At 44.2% G+C, this 24,811-nt stretch overlaps 1 protein-coding gene across 2 annotated transcripts in view; it reads right to left on the reverse strand.

Moving 5' to 3' along the window:
• FAM135B (family with sequence similarity 135 member B) overlaps positions 1–24,811 on the reverse strand; it is a 347,663-nt gene that overhangs the window by 103,795 nt on the left and 219,057 nt on the right. For both annotated transcript variants that reach the window (XM_064384625.1, XM_012461173.3), the window contains exons 5-7: positions 17,591–17,661; positions 11,724–11,897; positions 3,562–3,688 (exon numbers count right to left, since the gene is read on the reverse strand). In XM_064384625.1, coding sequence (XP_064240695.1) covers positions 3,562–3,688; positions 11,724–11,897; positions 17,591–17,661 — 372 coding nt within the window. The remainder of the gene's footprint in view (positions 1–3,561; positions 3,689–11,723; positions 11,898–17,590; positions 17,662–24,811) is intronic.

The raw sequence follows: 24,811 nt of genomic DNA on the forward strand, positions 1-24,811 counted from the left end.
CGTAAAGCCGCTGGTTTCAGATGCAGAGGGAACACAAGCACTTGCTCCACCAACTCTAAACGTGAAGGTCTAGATGTCAAAGGTGCAGCAGGGAAGAACAGAGGCCACGAGGGGAGGGGGCCGAGGCTAATGAGGAAAAGCATGGCCTGTCGCGGCAACCCTCACCTCCCCATGACTTTTTTATGCCAATCAGCCCGTTTTGCTATGAAACTCCAGTTCTGCAAATGTCTCTGCAAGGAAAGGCTTATTTTGAAGGGAACACCTGTTCTCTAATCCTTCCAGCTGATGCTGCAATCTGTGCAGATTCCAGTGTTATTTGTTAATGTGCTGGGCTTCTCAGGGATTTGGATACATAGCCCCCAGAGGAGGTGGAGGGAGTGGATTTTATTCTTTGCTTGGCAGCACGTGCCTGGTGGGAAGGCACAGGGTGGGTGCACAGCACTGGATCTGCATAATTGGATGGGACCCAAATGGAAAATGCACAGGGAAAGAATCAAGTACTGAAAATAACCCATTGAGCTAAACTCCATGAGCAAGTTCAAAGCTAAGCACTCACAAATAAACTGTTTTATCTGACTCTGGTGAAAGACGGATGTCTGCTTTGACACACATCCCCGAAAATAGCCAAGAAGGGAAATTAAAAGAAAATGCTACACTGTATCCTGTGCCTACGGCTGTTTCTGTAATGTTTTTACACACATTAACTTCTGAAATCCTCCCTAGAAGGTAGATGTGATCCCATTTCACAGTTAAGAAAACTAAGTTTCCACGAGTGAATGAGTTCCCCCAAGTCACACAGCATTTATCATAGCAGGCATTTGAAACCAGAGTCTGCTCCCTACCACACTGTAATAGTCTCCGAGGCAGAGATTTGGCTGGACCATGCTCAGATGTGTCATCTGCAACAGAGTTCAGTGGACTGAAATGGTCTCTGATGTGCTCCATTCCATCCCACCCCACACCAGGTCTAACATTCTGAGCAGTCTCCAGGGGCAGCCCTGCTGGGCACACACACGTCAATGGGGATGCCCCTCACTCCACAGCTGCCTCTCATTGTTACTGGTTCCTGCTGTGCGAAGCAGTGAATGGTCTGTCTGGCCCCAGTCTCTTGTTTTCTCAGTGTCAACTTTCTACACGAAGTGATTTACACAATTGTATCAATTATTCATTCCACACACGTTTATTGAGCACTGTGTATGCCAGGCATGGTGCTGGCCCTTGGGATAGGGAGCTGAATGAGGTGGTTTCTATTCCCAGCCACTCAGAGCCCAGTGGTGGAGAGACAGAAATGCCTAGAGACTTGGAGAGAAGGTATTTCCTTTTAGGAAATCAGAGAGAACTTTCACATTAGTGGTGGCATCTGAACAAACTCTTGGAGGGTGTGCAGGGAGTTGCATGTCAGAGTACCTTTGGACAGAAACTCTCTCATAATCATTTTCATATGCTTCTGTGGCAGCCTCAGCAAAGGCTTCTGGCTTGGGAGATGAGTGTTGAAAGTGTTTTGAATTGATCTGTGACCACAGACGTTTCCTAATGTCCCAGGCCACATTCCCCGGAAAACAGAGTTTGAGTGGAAGATTTTCGGGCAGTCGATCTCCTGAGGCTCTGAGGGCCAGCCTTGGCTCTGCAGCTCTTTGGTGCCCACATGGGCTCTACTGAAACTCTGGGGGCCAGCCCATGTTGGGAGGTGAAGGAAGGAAGACTGGACAGAGGGAGAAGCTGAACTGTGATGTAGTCACAGCAGAGGCTTCAGCCGACCAAAGGGAGCTCTGCCTTAGGGATGGTTCTGTAGCAAAGGACCGGCAGCAGGGACAGTCTAATGACATCTCATGCCATAGGGCTCACTGCTTTCTACTCACTTTCTTACTCATTCGGTTCCTATCTCCTGGGCCCTGTGTCAGTGCTAAGGATGCCTGCTTCTGAGAAGCTCAGTGGTTGACAGAAGTCCTGCATCTACAGTCACGGGAGTCTACCCTCAAACTGGTCTTATTTGGCTCTAAAATCTGCTCCTTCCATGGCACAGAATCCTAGTCTGGCTTCAGGTCCCATCAGCAGGGTCTTGGCAACTCTTTTCTTTGCTTCTCTGGACTATAAGAACACGTGACACAGCAGCTTGGACCAGACGAAGATATGCCTTGGGCAGCTTTTGCAGCCAGACCTCATGGCTGGGCCTCAGAGCTAGCAAAGATGACATCAGAGGATAGCCAGCTGAGTGCATTACCTAATATTCTGAATAGTCTGTGCACAGAGCCTGATTGTATAGGAGGACAGAGAACCTCTTTTGGGGGGCTGACTAGGCCTGAAGAGTTTATTACACTCATATTATGAGCTACTCAGAAATTAGTAGTGATGGTTACTATTAGTGTGATGGTTACTTTTACGTGTCAACTTGATTGGGCCACAAGGTGCCCAGATGTTTGGTCAAACATTCTGGGCAAGCCTGTGAGGGTATGTCTGGATGAACTGGTCAACTGAATAAAGCAGATAGCCCTCTCCAACATGAATGGGCCTCATCCAGTCATTGAGGGCTGCAATAGGACAAAAAGGCTGAGTGAGACAAATCTGTGTCTCTCTTATTTAATGTCTTTGATCTGGGACATCAGTTTTCTCCTGCCTTTGGACTTAGATTTGGAATAGATCTTATATCACTAGCTTTCCTGGTTCTGAGGCCTTTAGCCTTGGACTGGAACTATACCATCTGCTCTCTTGGGTCTCCAGCTTGCTGACTGAATATCTGAGGGCTTCTCAGTCTCCAAAATCATGTCAGTCAATTGCTTATGATAAATCTCTTCGTGTGTGTGTGTGTGTGTGTGTGTGTGTGTGTGTATCCTATTGGCTGTATTGGTCCTGTTTCTCTGGAGAACCCTGAAAAATAAGGCTGGTTATTTGTGAGTAGGCTGCTAATGAATACACAGCACATACTGGCTCAGGAAAAATCTGCTCAGAGTCATACCCTGTGTGGCTGAACCTCTGCACATCACAAGGAATAAGGGATGTTTCCTGGGACAAAAGAACAAGGGGAAGGACAGGATATGCGTATTTACTGAGCAGCTAGTGAGTATTGAGTACTGGACTAGGAGCTTCACATTTATTACAACATTGGGTACATATAACACTCCACGAGATCATTAGCTATTGGGGAGCCCACTCTATAGGTGGGAAACCTGATGTTCAGAGACAGCACAAATGAAAGTGTGAGCCAGGTTTTGAAACCAGGCATGGTTTTGATGCTCAGCTTTGAATGTTATTACACAGTCTGAGTGGTCCCCTCACAGCACAGTCTCCTGACCTCCAGAGATACGCACTCTTCCAAGGGACCACAAATAAGAAGTATCATATGAAGACCATATTCCCTGTATCTACCCCAGGGCTTGGCCTTAGAAATATGTTTGATAGAGGTTGTAGTGGTAAAAGGAAGGGGTGGGAAGATGGTAAAAGGAAGAGTCAAATAAGCAAAAATCTCTGAAGGGGATGTTTCAAAGCGGCATGGATCTCATAGAACATACACTCTGCAAAGTGAAGTTTGACAGTTTTGAAGCAACTGCCCCACGGAGACCTTACCTCTGAGGAAGTTGGCTTGCAGTATCCAGCTCCAAAAACCAAGTTTTCCAGAGAAATGATAGACTGTTCTTGTCCGGTGTCTGGGCCACCTTTACCAAGCCAGGAGCCTCTTCCTGGGCGAGTAAAACTAAACAAAAGAGAATTGAAAGGATGAAAAAGGACGTAAAGAAAATGATGGTGCCATTAACTCAGCCCCTTTGAGGGGTATTCCTGTGAAGCCTTTGGGGTAAGTCATTTAGGAGTAGTTCACCCCCCTAGGGGTGTTTGCATATGACATTTTTGGATGTCTTGACGATTAAGAGGATGCAACTGGCACGTAGGCTTGAAAGTTAAAGGTGATACACATCCTACGATGCGTGTAAGTAAATGCCTACCCTAAACGCCAACACACCTGTAAGAAACACTGAAGCAGAGCTTCAAGCTTATATCACTAGAGGGGAAGGTGGCATGGGCACAGAATTTTCAGGGAGCGACTCCGACCAGACAAGGTCTGAGTCCTGTCTCTGCTCCTTCCACCCCTTCCTCCCTTTCTGGACCTCTTTTCTTCTGTGGAAAAGCATAAAACATCTACCTCCATGATTCGCACAAGAGTCTAATATGATGAGAAAGACTGTCACAAGACAGAAAGCACTCGCTATGTCAATGCTATTGGGAAGACCGTAACCTGCCCAGCTCACAATGCGCAGTTCCTGCCCAGCTCTGCGACTCATTGTAAAGGTTAATGGACATATTGTCATGGCAATGATCAATTTTAGGATCAAAGGAGATTAGGAAAAGCTGTATAATTATTCAAATCTATCATACTTGAGTTTGTGATCATCTGCCTCTATCTTTATTTGATTTTCATCAATTGATATATCAGTAAATTTTACTTATATTCATATTAATCCTTTTAGATCTCTTCTATTCAATTTTCTAATGAATGTTATGTCATATTGTGGATACTGTTTTCTTTTTTTCTTTTTTTTTGTTTTTGTTTTTTTCAGATGGAGTCTCACTCTGTCGCCCGGGCTGGAGTATAGTAGTGCGATCTTGGCTCACTGCAACCTCCGCCTCCTGGGTTCAATCAATTCTCCTGCCTCAGCTTCCTGAGTAACTGGGACTACAGGTGCAGGCCACTTGCTCAGCTAATTTTGTATTTTTTTAAGTAGAGACGGGGTTTTACCATATTGGCCAGGCTGGTCTGGAATTCCTGACCTCATGATCTGCCCGCCTTAGACTCCCAAAATGCTGGGATTATAGGTTTGAGCCACCGTGACCAGCCGTGGATACTATTTTCTAGGCATCTTTTAGCCCCTCAGTAAGAGTTAAAGTCTCTGATGGCAAAGAGCATCTTGACAATAAATAGCCGCAGGGGGCATCATCTTCACCATCTTCACTATGGGTACTCAAGAAATATTTGTGGAAGGACTTAATCCAAGAGACACAGATTCCTGCTTAAAACAGTGACAGGAAAATAAATTTAGCATTATATTTCTGTTTAATTCATTTACTCAAATATTTATTAGGCCCATACCATATACCAGGCAGTGGGTTAGGTGCTAGAGTGGTAAGATTATTGAGCCACAGCCTTCAGCTTAAAGACATTTGTCTAGAGAGCAACACAAATCAACAGATGTAATACAATGGAGAAAAACTCAGGCCAGTGTGTGCAGGAGAGCAATTTACATGACAAACGAGGTGAAAAGAATGTATCCAGAGATGATCCTTGGAGTACTTTCAAGCAGTGAGGAGGCAATAAAGTCAGCCTCTCAGGGTTCAACTCCCTCAAGGCTGTGTGACCTGAAGCAAGTTTTTAATCTCCCTACCTCTGCTTCCCCCTGTCAGAAGGTTGGATAACAGACCCATAGCCATTTGGTGGTTGTAGGGGTCCACTAGGGGATAAGCCAGGGACAGCATCCAGTACAGCGTCTGGCAAGCCGCAAGGCTTCCATCAATGCTAGGAGCTGTTATGTTGCTAATGCCACACATATAATAAAATAGAATCATTATTCTGATTTGTTTTGGATTGCAAGCTGAAGCGACTCCATAATTTAGCTAAAAGATGGATAGAAGGAACATTCCAGAAGAAAAGTAGGAAGTGTGTATGTAGATACTCCTGGCACATTCACTGGATAGACTGCAAATTAATAACTCAAATAACTTGTTATTTACTTAAGGGTGGTCTTAATTAGCTTTTCTGGTGGATCTGAATCCCTCAAGTGAAATCCAATTATATTCATTTGGGGGTTAAAAATTGGACTCTTTGCTTCATCTTGTTTTAGTAAAGGCTAAGGGGTTTTGGAGGTTAAATGTTAATTTCACACTCGTTTCATGATGATTGGACTTAACTGATGCTGCAAAAAACTGCTTTTCTAGAAAAGCTAGCGCTTGCCCTACTTGACAGGTATTTCCCACAAGCTTAAAGGTTTCTTTTTGTTCCCAGCTGCTGTGATGCAACTGATAAAAGTTCTTCCTGCAAAATCCAGAGGACAGAAGACAGTTCTATTTATACCCCCATTCCTGGAGAAGTTTAAGACCTTACTGTGAATTTCTATCTGTGTTTCACTCCAGCAGGATTGCTAGAGACAAACTTGCAAGAGACTCTTTCTGTCAGAAGTTTACACATTTTATTAAGACTTCTAAGATAACCAAATTTTCATTAGAATAGTATCAGGGCCCGCATTATAAAAGGAGAGTGAAGCCTGCTGATATGGTTTCGCTGTGTCCCCACCCAAATTTCATCTTGAATTGCAGTTTTCATGATACCCACATGTTGTGGGAGGGACCCAGCGGGAGGTAATTGAATCACGGGGGTGGTTACCTCCGTGCTGTTCTCCTGATACTGAATGAGTTCTCATGAGATCTGATGGTTTTATAATGGACTTTCCTTCATTTGTTCAGCACTTCTCTTGCTGCCACCATGTAAAGAAGGACATATTTCCTTCTCCTTCCACCATGAATCTAAGTTTCCTGAGGCCACCTCAGCCCTGCAGAACTGTGAGTCAATTAAACGTCTTTTCTTTATTAAATTACCCAGTTTTGGGTATTTCTTCCTAGCAGCATAAGAATGGACTAATACAGTAAACTGGTACCAAATAGCGTAGGGTGCTGCTGTACGGACACCCAAAAAACATGGAAGTGACTTTGGAACTGGGTAACAGGCAGAGGTTAGAATAGTTTGGAGGGCTCAGAAGAAGACAGGAAAATGTGGGAAAGATTGGAATTTCCTAGAGGATTGGAGGGCTCAGAAGACAGGAAGATGTGGAAGAGTTTGAAACTTCCTAGAGACATGCTGAATGGCTTTAACCAAATTGCCGATAGTGATAAGGACAATGAAGTCCAGGCTGAGGTGTTTCAGATGGAGATCAGGAACTTCTTGGGAACTGGAATAAAGGTAATTCTTGCTATGCTTTAGCAAAGAGATTGGCAACATTTTGCCCCTGCCCTAGAGATATGTGGAATTCTGAACTTGAGAGGAATGATTTAGGGTATCTGGTGGAAGAAATTTCCAAATGGCAAAGTGTTCAAGAGGGAGCAGAACATAAAAGTTTGGAAAACTTGCAGCCTGATATGCAATAGAAAAGTAAAACCCATTTTCTGGAAAGAAATTCAAGCCTGCTGCAGAAATTTGCATAAGTGATGAAAGCCTCAATGCTAATCACCAAGGAAATGAGGAAAATGTCTCCAGGGCATGTCAGAGACCTTCATGGCAGCCCCTTCCATCACAGGCCCAGAGGTGCAGAAGGAAAAAATGGGTTTGTGGGCCTGGGCCCAAGACCCCCTTGTTGTGTACAGCCTAGAGACTTGGTGCCCTGTGTCCCAGCTGCTCCAGCTGTGGCTAAAAGGGGCCAAGGTACAGCTGAGCATGCGGGTGCAAGCCTCAAGCCTTGGCATCTTCCACTTGGTGTTGAGCCTACAGGTGCACAGAAGTCAAGAATTGAAGTTTGTGAATCTCTGCCTAGATTTCAGAGGATGTATGGAAACTCCTGGATGTCCAGGCAGAAGTTTGTTGCAGGAGCAGAGCCCTCATGGAGAATCTCTGCTAGGGCAGTGCAGAAGGGAAATGTAAGGTCAGAACCCCCACACAGAGTCCCCACTGGGCTACTGCCTAATGGAGCTATGAGAAGAGGGCCACCATATTCCAGACCCTAGAATGGTAGATCCACCAATACCTTGCTCTGTGCACCTGTAAAAAGCCACACTCAAAGCCAGCCCATGAAAGCAGCTGGTAGAGAGGCTGTGCCCTGCAAAGTCAAGGGGCAGAGCTACCCAAGGCCATGGGTGCCCACCTCTTGTATCAGCATGACCTGGACGTAAGACATGGAGTCAAAGGAGATTATTTTGGAGTTTTAAGACTTAGTTACTGGACTTGCAACCCCTTTGTTTTGGCCATCTCCTCCCATTTGGAATAGATGTATTTACCAAATGCCTGTACCCCATGGTATCTAGGAAATAACTAACTTGCTTTCGATTTTGCAGGCTCATAGGCAAAAGGGACTTGCCTCGTCTCAGATGAGACTTTGGATTTGGACTTTTGGGTTGATGCTGGAATGAATTAAGACTTTGGGGGATTGTTGGAAAGGCATGATCATGTTTTGAATTGTGAGGACGTGAGATTTGGGAGGAGCCAAAAAGGAATGATATGGCTTGGCTGTGTTTCCACCCAAAGCTAGTCTTGAATTGGGAGGGAGCCAGTGGGAGGTAACTGAATCATGAGGGCAGTTACCTCCATGCTGTTCTTGTGATAATGAGTGAGTGCCCAAAAGATCTGATGGTTTATAAGGGGCTTTTCCCCCTTTTGCTCAGCATTTCTCCTTGATGCTGCCACATAAAGAAGGACATGTTTGCTTCCCCCTCCACCATGATTTAATATTTCCTGAGGCCTCCCCACCCCTGTGGAACTGCAAGTCAGTTAAACCTCATTCCTTTATACATAACCCAGTCTCAGTTATTTCTTCATAGCAGAGTGAGAACAGACTAATACACCTGCTCTCTGACTTTTCAGTTGGCATAAACACCTTACATCACCAAACCAGCCTCCAACCTGATGTGACTTCCAGTCTAACCAACTCACCGCTGTTGGACTCTTTACAAAACATAGATCGTACCAGGTAATTCTCCTGCTCAAAACCTTCAGTGCCTCTTTTTTAAACAATAAACAAATTCTCAATTCCTTAATGTGCCATTAATTACTGTATTAAACTATAATTCCAATTTACCATCCCCAATTCACTTTTCACTCTCACAGTCTTATCCTCGCAGTGTAGCACAAAGGCTGTTTCTTCTGGAAAGATTTCTCTCATGTCCCTGAAGCAGAATGGCTTCTTTCCTAAGCTAAAAGTTACATACCATCCATTAAAGACTTATTAACTGCTACACATGAGGCCTAGGTGAGGGCTTGGAATATGGAAGGTGCTAAATATTAATCAACTGAATGAATGGCCAAGGGTTTTACATGTACAGTCTCATTTAATCCTTCTAAAAGCTTTCTGATATGTACTGAAACTGAAACTCACATGTTCAAGCTAACAGAGTTAACAACCAGGGGCTCCGATCTGCAACATGGGTCTGTCTAATCCTAAAAACCATCCCTTTAATTCCTACCCTATACTGGGTTCCCACACCCCTCGTTTAACAGGTATTGCTCTGAATTAGAGTTCACTGTCTGTGTGTGTTTCTACCAGACTCCGAGACTCTAATGATGCCAGACTTGATCTATTTATCTCAGAGTTTCCAGACGCAGCCTCTCTAGAAGTGGCTAAAGCTTAGTGACACCCACGTTGAAGCAAGCATGTTTTCACCATGTGCAGCACTATATACTTCATGCCATTGCACCCCCTCATCATCCCTGTCATGTTAGTATTGCATCTCATTTTTAAAAAATTTTGGCCGAGTGCAGTGGCTCACACCTGTAATTCTAGCACTTTGGGAGGGTGAGGCAGTTGAATTGCTTGACCTCAGGAGTTTGAGACCAGATTAGGCAACATGGTGAAACCCCATCTCTACAAAATTACAAAAATTAGCCAGGCATGGTGGCATCTGCCTGTAGTCCCAGCTACTTGGGGGGCTGAGGCAGGAAGTTCACTTGAACCCAGGTGGCAGAGGTTGCAGTAAGTCGAATTTATGTCACTGTACTCCAGCCTGGGTGACACACAGAGTAAGACCCTGTCTAAAATAATAATAATAATAATAAATGAAAATTAATTTGACTAATTCATTTACTTATATGTTGAAACAGGCGCTAGAAAAATTAGGTGACTTATCCAAGGATCTCTAAAAAGTAAGTGGTAGGGCTAGACAGTAAGGTGGTCTTGACTCCAGTTGATGAAGAACAATTTGATCCCAGGGCCCTAGAAAGCCTTGCAGGAAGCTCTGCCTTTCCTACCCCAGGCTGTCTGTCACCTTCTATTGCCTCATCTTCGGCAGTGACAGCCTGCTAATCCCAGAACCCGACCTCGCTAGCCTTACCTCGCGGAGGGCAGACAGATCATCCCTTAATTCTGCCTTGAGGATGTGATTTGCTAAGCCTTGCAGTGTGTTACAAGCTAGGGAATATCCTTTGGGAATATTCTTCACATGATGATAGTATTCTTTGCTGCTTTCTGGATTCTACGCCTCCTGTCGCTTCCCAAGGTCAAGTCTGCTGTCCTTTGTTCCTATGACTATGAATCTTGTAATATTTTCTACCAAACTCTACCACAACAGCATTTACCATATTATAATTTCTTATATGCAAATGGGTCCACTTCTTTGGACTGTGAACCCATTGAGGAAAACATCTATTCCAAAGTATCATTATATTCCATAGTAGGAGGTACTGCATATTCCCTTACACTTTTCCTAGAGCACAGCAGGCCCCCAGTAAATACCCATTGAATAAAAGAATAATGGAGCCAGGATAGGAACCCAGCAGATGGGTGTGGTCACTGGATCCCACCTCTGGGGGCAGCAGTTCCTGGTCATGTTTCATGGCTCAGATTGGGTAACTCATTTCCTACTCTCTGACCCCAGCAGAGAACGAGGCCTTCAGGACAGAAACAGCAAACGTAGTGAAAATTCAAGTCTCCTGCATATGCACTAAAACTCTCAGCACTGAGAAGCCATTCATAAAAGGGAAATTAGGAAAGATCCCTATCAGAAACTCCATGCTGCAACATTCTATGCATAAACATTGCACGCATGCAACTTTTGCCCATGTGTAATGTTTTGAAATGATATGATGCACCTATCTGGCCATGCTGGGAGTAAGTAGAAAGACAGGTGAGCACAGTACAATGTGCTAGCTGCTGTCAGTTCTATGCTTCCACTTAGGTCATTCATATAACCTCAGTGCTTTGCAGGATCTTCAACACGTTCTGGAAAAATTCACTGAAGGAAAGAATCAAACCATATGAATGGGCTGGGCGTGGTGACGCACGCCTGTAATTCCACCACTTTGAGAGGCCGAGGAGGGTGGATCGCCTGAGGTCAGGAGTTTAAGACCAGCCTGGCCAACATGGTGAAACTCTGTCTGTACTAAAAAATACAAAAATTAGCTGGGCATGGTGGCATGTGCCTGTAATCCCAGCTACTCGGGAGGCTGAGGCAGAATTGTTTGAGCCCAGGAACTGGAGGGTGCAGTGAGCCAAGATTGCACCATTGCACTCCAGCCTGGGCAACACGGGCGAGACTCTGTCTCAAAAAGAAGCAAACAAACAAAAAAACAAACAAAAAAACCCATATGAATGGACTGTCTGCATTTGAACAAATAACCACTTGGGGGAGAAAAAGAAAACTAAGCCCCTACCATGTGCCTGGCACCATCTTCATTTGAGATTGACTGAAGTCTGACATAGACGGGATGTGCATTAGTGTTCCTGTTGTAGAGATGATTATGTGGCTCAGGAACATTAGGTGATTTCTCAAAGAAGGCACAGTCAGAAAAATGTGAAGCCAGACTCCAAGTCTTCCTGGCATCAGACATTTGCAGGTTTTCAACTTCTGGATCCCACACCAGTCTCCCCGTGGGACCCCCTCCTTCCTCTTTCCCATGCTCCTCAGTGAGGCTCAAAGCTTAAACCTACAGTCTTAGAGAAACTCCCTTGCCTGTGCTGATCTCTCCTGGGAAACTCCCTGCCCCTCCACCACACCTGAGATGGAAGGAAGTTCCCACAAATCAGGGCTGTCTCCGAACTTCATACCTGATCAAAGGCTGCTGCAGAGACACCAGGGAAGCATGGACGGTCACTGAGATCACAGACAGGTGGAAATAGTCGAACATGACGGGGACCTGGTGGTGCAGACCATTCCGGGGGTGGAAGTGCAGGCCAAGTGTGCGGCTGCTGACCATCGCTGCCCCGGCCACATCCCTCAACCTAGAAGGCAAGCATGTGAGCACATGTGAGAAGTGGTGGGTTGCCCCTGCTGTCACCCAAGCAGATCTCTATTAAGCCTCTCCATGAGCCAAGCACCGTGTATACATCATCTTATTCAATCCTGCAGATGCTCTCTCTGGTAGAAATCATTTTTTTCATCATTGGCAGATGAGGAAACCAGGGCTCAGAGGTATCACTAGATATCACACAGCTGCTACACAACAGATCTGGTGACATGCTCCACTGTCAGGGACATCAAGCTCACCTGTCAGTGATGAATAAGAAACCCAGACTAGCTTTTCGAGACTCTCTTCAACACTAAAGCCTGCTTTTCCCACTTCTTTTTTCATTTTCCCCACAGATGTCCAGATGTCCAGTGCTCTCCTCATAATGCTGCACTGACTGTGTGAGCCTGTGTTTTCTAATAGATTCCTACCTCTTAAGGCCAGGGACTACGACTAATGCATCTTTACATTCCCAACACCTAGCCTAGTATCTGGCACATATTGAGAATATAAATAAGTATTAAAATGAACAACTGACTGACTGAACAAACAAAAGAATGAATGACCCCCAAAGCACAATGGTTAAATAGTCTGACTAGTTTCATCAAGGATTCCCCAACGTCTGCTCCAGGATTTTGTAACTGACATGTATCTGAGTCTAAGAGATGAAACCAACTGGCACGCAAGGCCCAACAGCATCTTTGGTGATAAAAAGAAGATTGCCTGTTACCTAAATAAAACCTGGAGCCATGTTAGCTCCCAGGAGGACCCAGCACTAATCTCAAACCCTGAGAACCAGTCATTTGGGCTGTGCAAATTTCTCTGAAGCAGATCACAAGGGAAACCTGGAAAGGGCATCTTTCACGAGAGCAGTGAGGAAATGCTTGTCCTCCATCCATAGATAAGGAAATTAAGCATGGAAAGGGTGGGATGAAGGGAGCAGCCTCTCCAGATGCAGCACCATGGGCTTTGCTTCCTTGAGACCCCTGTTGCTTGTGTGCAAATGAAGGCCAAGTGAAAGAGCCAGCTAAATCACTGGAGCTCAGGGCGACGCAATAGATTGAATATAAATAATGGTCCCCTTGTACCAGAAAGAAACCTGATGGGGAGAGGATGAAGGGTCCACTCCATCAATCTCAGCAAGGTGTTAATATTTATATTCATTTTAATTCTGACTACAATTTATTGGGAGCTTATTATAAACTGAACATGGTGCTTTTCTCAATCATAGGAAATATTTACTGGCATTATTCTGTCTGTAGAAAAGGAAGTAAAGCCAACACGAGTTAATTAAAGTCACAAGGCAAAAATGTCCTCTTGGACCGGGTCTTCCTGATTCAGAGCTGTTTCTGAGTTATCGCTCAATATTTCTTTGAATCCAGTCAGACACAGGTTCCTATGAATAGCAGATATATCCCTAGGGCTTGAACAACAGGAGATTAAATACATATCAGTGCAGCAAGGATGTCAAAAATGTTAACAAGAATTTAAGCCACGTTAGTAAGAGTAAAGAATTAAGAATGAAGAGGTGGTAGTTCTCCTGTGCTCTGAAATAGACATATTCAACATGGAGATAAAACTTAGTTCCTGGTGGTGGTGCAGGGAGGTCTCCAACCTCTGACATGATGGTGATAAACTTCATTTCACTGATAGGAGAACATCTGAGTTCTTATAAGGAAACTAAAGCAAACAAAAAAATTAAACAAACAAACAAAAAGCCCACACAGAAAGAGCCCTGGTCTTCAACCTGGAGATGACATAAACAAAGGTTTTTTTTAATTTTTTCGAGATGGACTCTCACTCTGTCACCCAGGCTGCCAGGCTGGAGTGCAGTGACACAATCTCAGCTCACTGCAACCTCTGCCTCCTGGGTTCAAGCAATCCTCCTACCTCAGCCTCCCAAGTAGCTGGGATTACAAGTGTGTGCCACCATGCCCAGCTAATTTTTGTATTTTTTAGTAGATACGTGGTGTCACCATGTTGGTCAGGCTGGTCTCAAACTCAAGTGATCCTCCTGCCTTGGCCTACCAAAGTGCTGGGATTACAGGTGTGAGCCACCATGCCCGGCCAAGAAGTTTTCTTATCTGAACTGATATCCAGACTTGGGATTTGTCTGGGTGGCCACAAAAAATAAAACTGAAGTCAACTGAGGACAGATGCACATGGATGAATTGTTCCCTGAAGAAGAATTTCCCGATCAGCAGAACTGTTCAGGACAGAATGGGCTATGACATGGAGTGAGCTCCCCAGCCCTGTGCAAACAGGTTCTTATGGGTCTTTGCAGAATAACAAGTACAAATATGAGGTCAGAATAAAGCAGCGTTTCCTAGGCCAGCTTACAACATTGACTTTGGGGACTGCATAGTGCTTTCTTGTGGTGGGAGGGGTGGTGCTGATTGTACACTACACAATGTGCAGCAGCATCTCTGGCCTTGACTCACTAGATGACAGTATCGAAGTGTGGCAATCCTGTCTGCTTCACACCACTCCTGGGACTTGTTCTGAGGTCCTAGGAGAGGTTGGCCTTCTTCCGGATCCATAAACTCAGAAGCGGAGCCCAGCCTTTAACGTGCTCACATCTCCTCTCAACCATCCTACCCAGCTGTGACAACCGAACACGTCTCTGGGCATGGTCACATGTCTCCAAGGGCCAGAATCCTCCTACCTGCATTGAGAGCCATTAGACATAAGTTCTTCTGTCCCTGACACGAGAGGCTCGGCTTCTCCATTTTCTTCCCATCCAGGCCTACATGAGGCTAAAGAAGGCAGATGACATGGTCATGTTTCAGAGCCTAATGTCCACCCCAGGATATGCCACAGATGCCTTGCCATCCTTAAACTCAATTTATGAAAATTAAAAAATGTGGCATTTTTAATCTTCCCCAGCCTCTGGCTTCCTGTTCCTTGTAGCTAATCATATTTCATGAAAACCCTTGCTCTGATTATTATTGAGTGCTTGGGAGCGGAAGGAACACATTGAAACCTGGCCTCACTTCCACCTAGGAAGCCATAAAGAGGAAGAAGACATTTATTCAGCAGGTTGCGCACTTGGCCTGTTACACATATTGTCTCTCTTAATCATCAAACAGACCTATGAGCTACGTATTCTATAGTGATATCGATCTTATAAGTGAAGCTACTGAGATTTATGCAAGTGTGGGGAGTTCCCCCAATGTTTTAGAGTTGATGAGTACAGAGTCTAGGTTGCTGAGGGTTATACACTTTGATTAAACCAATCTCCTGTATACAGGCTCTCCATTAACTACTGTTTTGCTGAACAGAAGGTCTCATTTACTGTGTATATTATGGCTTATCACATGGAGGGCAGGTTGGAGGCTGATTTCTAGGCTGAGCTTGGAGTTAGCAGCAGGGTTCTGTGATGAAGTGGAAATGTCTACCACAGAGCTATGAATGAATGTCTCAGAATGAAGTAGAACATAGTGATGGAGTAGGGCTGGGTTACTGGAGGCATTAATGACAGCAACCCCAGATGGTTAGGCAAAAATAGGAGCACAGTAAAGGCAGGGCTTTACTTCTGAGTGTGTAGCTTAGGACGAAGGCCAGCCACTCTTACGGCTTCTGAGTTTAGTATGGTGTTGGAACAAGTCCTGGTAATGGGGTGAAGCAGGTAGGATTCCTCGTCTCTGCACTACGCTGCTAAGGAGAAAGCAGATGTGGTGAGAAAAGCAGGCAGTCACAGGGCTGCGGTCCAGATAGAGACAAAAGGGAGGCATCTGTGAAGTTGAACCCAGACTGTGGCAGGATCATGGGCAGATACTCCTACCAGCCCAGGGACCAGGCAAGACAGGTTACACATCAGCGGATGTCCCTTCTCAATGCCCAGACATGATCAATTCCCTGACACTTCAGTTGACATCCATCCATCTTTAGTTCAAATCCCCTCGGACTCAACTCCTCATGTTATGAACAGTCTCATAATGGATTAGACATATTTCAGAGATAGGACAGTCCTTGAGGAAGGGGAAGAAGTTCTGAGAAGAAATAATGACCTTTTTTTTTTTTTTTTTTTTTTTGAGAAAGGGTCTTACTCTGTTACCCAGGCTGGAGTGCAGTGGTGCAATCATGATGCACTGTAAGCTTGAACTCTTGGGCTCAAGCAATCTTTTCACCTCAGCCTGCCAAAGTGCTGGGATGACAGGCATGAGCCACAACCCCTGGCCAATTCTGAACTTTGAAAGGATGGCGGGTACAGTTCTGCCAGCATTGGCTCATCGGCTTCCCCATTCCCCATTCTCCGAAGGGAAAGGGAAAACATTTGCTGGAGAGGTTACACAGACCAGAAGTGAGAATTGACTTTAATATGCAAATGGTGGTCAGTATGTGCTGAGATTCTGCTAACAGGATGGAGGCAGAAGGAGTTTTCCTCCCTTTGCCTAAGCCAAGGGAGGAGGTCTTCAAGGGAGACTGCCCTGTGTCCCCTAGAACAGTGTGAATGCTGTTTCTGATGCTCAACTCATTCTGCAAAGGCCATCAGGAAAGAAGCTGAGGGTGGTGGGATTGGTCTAAAGAAGAGTAAGCAGACTTTACAGAGGAGGCTCCCACATATGTGGAATGGGGGTTAAAGTGTCTGTGTCCATTTCCCATGGGCCAGATGTGTGTGCTTTGGGAAAGTGTCCACCCCAAAAGCTTCCTGCAAGGAATGAGTCACCCGGCCTCTTGTGAGGCATGACTACATCAGATAACTGCAGGGATGGGGCTGGGTGAGAGTCTGGTCAGCAGTACCTAAGGAGCATATCTCTAAGGAATTCACAAGAACATCCTAAGGGCAATTCAGGGTTTACCATATGATGATCCTACTTACAAATGAATCCCTCCCCTTTCCTTCACTGTCTCCCTCCTTACCGTATCTGACCCTGCAAAGCCTGCAAACCGCAGTGGGGAAGAAAGCGGCGATATGAAGCCCCCCATCATGCCCCTTTCCTACATTGGAAGTTTCCTCTCCTAGGAAAGTCTGGATCTGGAGGTGAAGTAGAGGAAGGAAGCAACAGAAAGAAGTTATACAATGGGTGAGGTTTAGAGTTCTGATGTTACACTTCACTGCACTTTTCTTACCTAAAAAAGGATGATTTACTTATTACCTGAAATATCCCCGCTTATCCTGACAGTTCAGCCAGGGTAGGAAGAAAAGGCCACAGATCAAGCTGAAAGGAAGCAGTTATGAGAAGGAAGAAAGTTGCCTCCTGCTTATTTAAAGAGCAGGTTTTACGTAAGTGGAGTTTCATGTTTCAGAGCTGAAACACAGTAACAGATATGTAGCACAAAGATTCAGAATCCTGGAAGAATCTCCTTTGACTCAGAAGGGGATTTGCCATTTGTAGCCTCATACAGTCGTTAATCTAAAACCCCCAATTAATATCACATTGTAAGACGTGTGAAGGTGTCAGTCATGAGAAGGTGCCAGTTAATAAAGCCAATAAGTTATGAGATTTCTGTGTATATTAGACGTCTGTGTATGCATTTGAGCTGCCTGCCTAAAATGCACGTGGTTTGAAATGACCACACAGACTTTCTTAGCCTGCACCCCTGAGTAAGGGACATTGCAGCTTGTCAGGAGATGCTTGTCTGAGAGAACTTCTGAGGTTCACAGCTATGAGGCTATCCCAGGAGTGGGGAAAGGAGGAGGAGAGCATGGTGCTAGTACAATGCAATAATTTCCATGACACTCACTGCTGTTCACTGTCCGTGAAGTGCAGATCCACCTTGAGTTGAAAATCTACTTCACTCAGCGCATCTTCCACCTGCAAAAGAAACAAAGTTGAATGGACTTCAGGAGTCAAATCTTGTCCATATGAAATACTTAGCTGGTCTGTTTCCCAAAGTAGAGTAACACTATCTTGTCCGAAAATCAGTGCCATTTATGCTTAAAGCAGAATTTCCATGCATGTTCCACAGAGTTCCAGGTGAACAGGCTATCTGGGAGTATTTCACAAAAAGAAAATTGAAGGAACTTACATAGCCGGTTTGGGAAAAGCCAATTTGAAAAAAAAAAATGCTAAACATATTTCCTTATTCAGGACTTGCGAGAGTCTCATTTGGATTTGATCTGGAATCCCATTTGGGGCAAGAGTGAAGTATTCTGTAGCACCTGCGTTGGGAAGGAGGGAGCAGTGAGCTCACAGTGAAATTCCACTTGGCTAGCAAAGGGAGTAAGTCAGAGCAGTGTCATCTCTAACCCTCGGCATCCTCTCAGGGCGGGCACCATTGCCACGTGTGCAGAGGAGGAAGCTGATGTTTGGGGAATTAGTCACTTCTTCAGGTGTCTCAGCTTCCTAAGAAAGCAGCTTCTTCATTTCTGTCTTGAAATCCATTGTATTTAACCATCTACACTTTAAGACACTGGCATTTTATGTCCTACCCACGGACCCCTTTATCCTTTGCTTTAAGAAAAAAATATATACTTTTTAAACACAGGAATCTTTATTTTTCCTGCCAGCTTCTCACATATACCTGGAAGATGGTACCCCTAGTTCTCCTTTTCTCACATCACCCCCAACTCGAGGGGGAGTTACTTGCTAAATACCAGATCATGCCACCACCTCTACTCAGAGGTCAACCCAAGTCAGTTCTGCACACCCGTGGTAGGATCTGGCCTCTCCTCATTCACAGGCAGGATGGAGCCCTTTCGTCTGTAACCACAACAGGTTGCGCCTTGTCTATCTTCGTATTTAACTGGGCCTACTACAATTTTGGAAGGGCTGTTACAGCCTTGAGGCCTGTGAGCCAGGTATTGTCTGCTGATGTGTCTCTCATGTGTCGTATTTAGTCCCCATAGTATTTTTGAAAATGTTTTGAAAAAATTGCAAACATTTAAAATTCAGGCAATTTCATATTTGTATTATGGGTTTTCAGCTTCTAAAAAAAAGAAAAGAACCCCCCTTCCAAAAAAAAAAAAACAAAAAACAAAAAACCCAAACCCAAACCAAAAAATACCCTGGACTTGGGAGTGCTGGGCCGGCATTTAGAAACTGAATCAGGTAATCGCTGTTGCATCTGCCACTACTCACAGTATTCACTGACACCGATCTGGCCTGTGGCTTAAAGCCCCTGGCTATTTTCTCACATAGTGTCCATAGTAATCTGTGTATGATTAAGAGAAAGACTAGTCTTAATTCATTCTCAATCCCCTCCTCCAGAAATAGTGTCTGCTACATAGAAAGTATCAACGCATCTTTGAGGAATAAATAAAGCTCTTTCCTAATCACCACCTTTTTTGGTTTTTGTTTCTTTGCAAGAATATCCTCATCTTCCTGAGATGGAAATCTCTTATCCAAAGATCTCTTTGGAAATGTCTTCCTGGTTAAGCATAATTCATAAAGAGATATACAGATGGAATTTATCTTTAGGTCTCCAGGGTGTAAAATTTGTTATTTAAAAAAAGTATTTAAAAGTTAACATTTTGCTGAATCCAAGTACTATAAATAACTTCCTTTCCTGGCTTTGTTTTGCATAATCATGAACCTAGCTTCAAGCCAAGGAAAGCAATACAGCCCAGCCTCTTGTCACTAGGAAGGGAGACCGGCAAAGTAAGCTTCCAAGCTAGCTTCTGAACACTCATTTGCCTAGGCAATGAAAATTCAATGCAAACTCCAGTTTTTAACTCTGCAATTCCTTAGGAACTGGGAGAGAAATCATTGGCCTGGATAAGCTCTGGCTCAATTGAGCTGGACTATGACTTTACAAAGCTTCAATGAATCTTATTTGCAAGATATTCCAGAATGAAGTCACTGCCTTTTCTAAACATTTATTTCATAATTGGCTGTTGACTTCCTGCCTCTCCCTTCAAAGACACACACACATACACACCCCCCACATACACACACACACATATCCCCCCACACACTCTCACACACACTCACACACACATCCCCACACAATCCCACACACACTCACACACACATCACACATACACACTCACACACTCACACACACACTCACACACACTCACACACATCCCACACACACATCCCACACACATACACACACATCACACACACACTCACACACACTCACACACATCCCACACACATACACACACATTCACACACATCACACACACACACGTCACACACACACACACACACACATATGATTTTCCTTTATTCTGCCTTATCTCAATTAGAGTCATTATCTCCATTCAAGGGTTATTTTCTCATGACCAGGAAGCAGTTTTGCAAACTAGTAGAAATATAATATAAGAAGCTAACATTTACAGAAGAGTTATTATTTGGAAGGCAATAAACTATCATTATACATACACTATTATGTATAACAATATTACACATAATACATGTGCTCTTTTATTTAATGTGGGTAAAGCTATGAGTTAGGAAACACTGTTCTGCATTTATACACGAGGACACTGAGGCTCAGTGTGGTAAAGGCATTTTCCCAAACTCAGCTAGTAAGAGAGTCCCACGTCCTAGAAACTGTCAAGGGCTCCTCTTCTTCAGCCTTTTCCCATGGTCAAATATGTGTTCTGGGTTACACATTCTCTCACGGCTTAGTTTCAACTCATAATGGTGACTCTTGTTTCATCCTCCATTCTTAACTTCTGTCTTGAGCTTTGTTACAGCCTGATGGCTAAGAGGGCAGCTTGTGAAATCAAGATACACGTGTACAGCTCCTAGTTCTACCATTTTGTATCTGTGAGACCTGGGGCCAGTCAACCTCTCTGTTGTTTTCTCATTCATCGAGTGGGAGTAAAATAACTACACGTAGTCGCAAAGCATTGTTATTGTGTGAACTAAAATTTAAAAGTGTGCATAAAGAGCTTTGTTCACAATTGAACTTGTCGACAAAGGTTAGCTATTATTATTGCTGTCATTTTCAATTTACAAGGGGGCCTGGCCACATGAAGGACCCATTCCTCCACCAACATCACACAGTGGTCTTGCATGCTGGTCACAAACACAGACTTTATGGTGGGACTGCCCAGGTTCAAACCCTGGCTCTACAACACCTGGGTGGTGTGACTTTAGATAAATCCCTTCTTTAAGTCACTATATCCTCATACGTAAAACAAGAGTAGTAAAACACCTCATCATGCTGTTGCAATAATTCAATAAGATGTTCCAGACAAAGAAATCAGCATAGCGCCTGCCATACAGCACATACTTTATAGGTATAAGATGCGGTTAGTGCTAAGATCCTGTGATTGTTCTTATAACTCATCCTGAACTCCCTTCACTCCCCAGTAGAGGCTTTTCTTCTCCCAACTACCCTGGACTATCGATAACTCCAAGTCTGTTTCATGCCCAAATCTCAGAGTCAGCTTCCATTCATCATTCTTTTCTACAAGATACCTGCCATCTCCTATGTTCAATCTGAACCCAGTCGTAAGGGCTGCACTTGGCGGCCATGCAGCTCACCCTTTCAACTCACACAGTTTCAGTTCACACAGTTACGACCTCTGCCATGAAGCTCACAAACACGCCATGCACTATAGCAACAACTGTCTACATGCCCTTGGTCTCCTGGGCCCCATTTTCTATGTTATTACCAGACTGACTTTTCCAAATGCCAGGTCTCCTCCTTCTGTCCTGAAGGAGACTCCTACCTTTAGAAAATGCAAAACATGACCTCCAGCAGAGTCTCCGTGGATCTCCATGCTGTGTCTTCAACCTTCCTTTCTAGCTTTGTGTCCCTGAAACTTCCTGGTCCATCAGCAACAATGCTTTCTTCCCCAAATCTGCCTTCTGCTTTCCTGCTTTACGTGGCCCTTGCTGTTGTCTGCCTCAGGAGCTCTTAACTGCCTACTGTGGAAATCTTGCCCATTTCTACTTATCGAAACTCAGCCCCCTCTCCACTTCCAGCCAAAAATCCAAACCCACCTCTGTCTGAATCACTAGGTCTGGCATGGGCTTATGAATCTGCATTTTGTACAAGTGCTGCCAGGGGACCGTGATGCCGGCACACTAAGGAATCACACGTTGGAAAATGCTTTTCCTTTTCAAGCCTATGAAAATGCAATCTTACTCATAAAATGTGTTTAACTTGTAATCTTCTCCTCTTCTTCCTCAGAATGGCAAGCATTTCACTGTTAATAATTGTATCTTCTTCTTTGCCTGCTGGGAGCTTAGCACTCAATGTGCGGGTCACCATTAGCAAATATTCAGCGGATGTTTGTGCATTTTGGTCTGCTACATTTGCCCCAGCCTTTATTTTCCTGAAGGTGTTTTTCCTCTACTCTGCCTCAGTCCATTGCTCGTTTTTTTTTTTGTTTTTTTTTTTTATACTATTCTATGCATTTTGTAAGGACTTCCCAAATCATCTGTGGGAATACATAGAGTATATAAATAAAATACATATAATACCTCCAGACTCACTCTTTGCAACTGTTATTACAATATCTCCTTGTCCACCTTAACTTGTGATTAGTTCTGTCCAAGGTCATCTCTTGCACTTATCCGTGACCTCATTGCACAACTGAATCTTCTTTGTGTCTGAATTTCTGATAGCATGTGGAATCATGCGTTTGATGAACAGGCATTTCATAAATGTCTGTTGTTCACAGTGATGTGTATGAGCATCCATGAACATAATTTCTGGCCAACTGGCTATAAGCAGTGTTTTGGTTGTCATAAGCAGACTGATACTAATTGAAAAAGAGTTAATGCATCCATTCCAAATATACAGTGTTTACAGACATATCCAATTAACTTTTATTACCCCTGATTTGTATATAACAATCAGCTGTGACATTGTTTGCTGCCATATGGATTATCCCCAACACAATAATAAATTATTAGCTTACAGAGATAAGAAATTTGATAGGAAGAAGAAAACAGAATGTAATGTGAAACAGACTCCCTGTTCAACTTGAGAACTAAGGCTGGCTACAACCTCACATGAGCTAAGGTTGAGGGTTGGGAAGGTCAAACTTGAAGGCTTTAAGTTGTCAGGGACAAGAACAATTCTCTGAAGGAATTAAGATGGAGCAATGGCCAGGATACCTGAATAATGCCCAAACCCAGCCTCCATCATTGGTTTGCCATAAGCACTCCGCCAGGGTAGCTCTTTGAGATCAATGGCCCAAAGGGCAATGGCCCATGGGAAAAAAATTGAGTGCTGCTTTCTTATTGGAATTTGGGGAAGTGGACCTGGAGCTTACAGTCTGTTTAACTGGGAGTTTTGTTTTGTTTTGTTTTTTAACCACTCTAAGAAACCTAAGTGTACTGTTTCCCAAACTAAAGATATCGACTTGAGTCCAGGCAGGAAATAGAGAGTTCACTCAAAATGAGGACTCCAAGTACAGTTCATCAAAGGGATGATTTACAAAGTGTGTGGAAGATTTAGAAAAACCAACTAACAATGGCTCAGTTCTTCAAGGTCAGTAACTACAGGACTTCCTTATCACCCTAGGCCTGAAGAGTCAAGCAGAGGCAGTGGTTATCAGAACTGAGAGAAAGCTACAGGGAGCGCGCCTCCCAGACTGCAGCTGGGGCCTTTGGAAGAAGGAAAGAGCAAGTGGTATGGTGGTAAAGGTTTAACAACTGGCTCTCTGGAGAAAAATTAAAAAAGAAAAAAACACTGATTGTAGCATTGGCAGTTTCTCTGGTCTAAATGTTTTCGCCACAATTGACTTCAAGCTCTGAATGTGAAGTCACTAAATAGGGAGTTGGAAATAGGTCTATACCTGTGGCTGTCAAAAGCTGGTATAAGCAGACTGCAGCACACTGCAGGACACAGCCAAGCCTACAGAACCCAGCAGAGAAGGAGCCTGGGGAATGAACACTCTGGGCTTATTATTCTCATAGGCACCTGCAGAAGCTCTCATACACTGAACTCAATGGAAACCAAAAGATAAATACATGACTGAGTAGTTGTGGGAGTTCAGTCAGGGTGGTGGCAAAAATATTTAAAGAAAAATATCAGAGAAAGTTACCAAATATAGTTACAAACCCTCTTGGAAGACCTGGGGGGTTTGCATAAGCTCCAGTTAATCTGGCTGAAGGCGCCAGAGTCTCTTTGCAGGGGCCAGAGAGATTAGCGCACAAATACAAAGGAATGCAGGGAGCTTATCTAACTAACTTGTTTACTCATGTGTTTCTAAAAGTAACCTTTGATCATTCTGGATGGCTTTTTCGGGGGAGGTCGACCAGGGATATTACTAATGGTGTTTGCTCTAGGGCTCAGAACCTATCCTTTAATCTTTAACCTCTAGTGGTGTTGACCCAGAGTTTTTGTCATTTAATGTGTGCTGAATAAAGGTCAGGGAGGTCAGCATGTCAGGGCCGGCAGCTACTATCTCTTTACAGCACTCTCCAGAGAGTCTGTACGTGAGCTGGACACTCAGTCAAACTGGCAAAGATAAATCTGTGAGTCAGTGCACTTTATTCTTCCATTGTTGAGTCAGGGTCTGCAGGACAGAGCCCTGCAGGTGGTGGCCCTGACAAGCAGTTCTTGCAGCCAGTCTCCTGGGGCATGTCCCAGGTGGGACAGCAGAGAGGGGAAATGGGTGAGTATTTAAAAGCTAGCCAGCATGGCTAATGGGAGTTTGGTTTGTTCTTTTAAATTTCGATTACAGATCAAATATTTGCAGTCACTGTGATGGCACAAGGGAGACAGGGTCAGGTTAACTGAAGGCTCCAGTGAGTGGAATGTGTGTTCCTTGAGGTATTATTGAAGCAAGCAACTGCGGTCTGGGAATGATATGGAGAGCCAAGAGCCATCAAACAGGGCACACTGTGGATGCTCATCTCTGTTTGGAAAGAATAGTTTGCAGAGGCCCTCAAAATAAGGGATTGCAAATTAAATTAATTCATTCAACAACTAAGTCATCTACTCCATGGCAGGTATCCATAATGTAGTCCTATGGCCACTGGGGCACTCAGGATGCAAAGAGAGATCCAGTCCTGTGGAGCTTGCTGACTGGGAGTGGGATGATAA

This window comes from Aotus nancymaae, unplaced genomic scaffold (assembly GCF_030222135.1).
Source record: "Aotus nancymaae isolate 86718 unplaced genomic scaffold, 86718_ANA_hifiasm-v0.15.2.pri h1tg000036l, whole genome shotgun sequence".
Classification (NCBI taxonomy): domain Eukaryota; kingdom Metazoa; phylum Chordata; class Mammalia; order Primates; family Aotidae; genus Aotus; species Aotus nancymaae.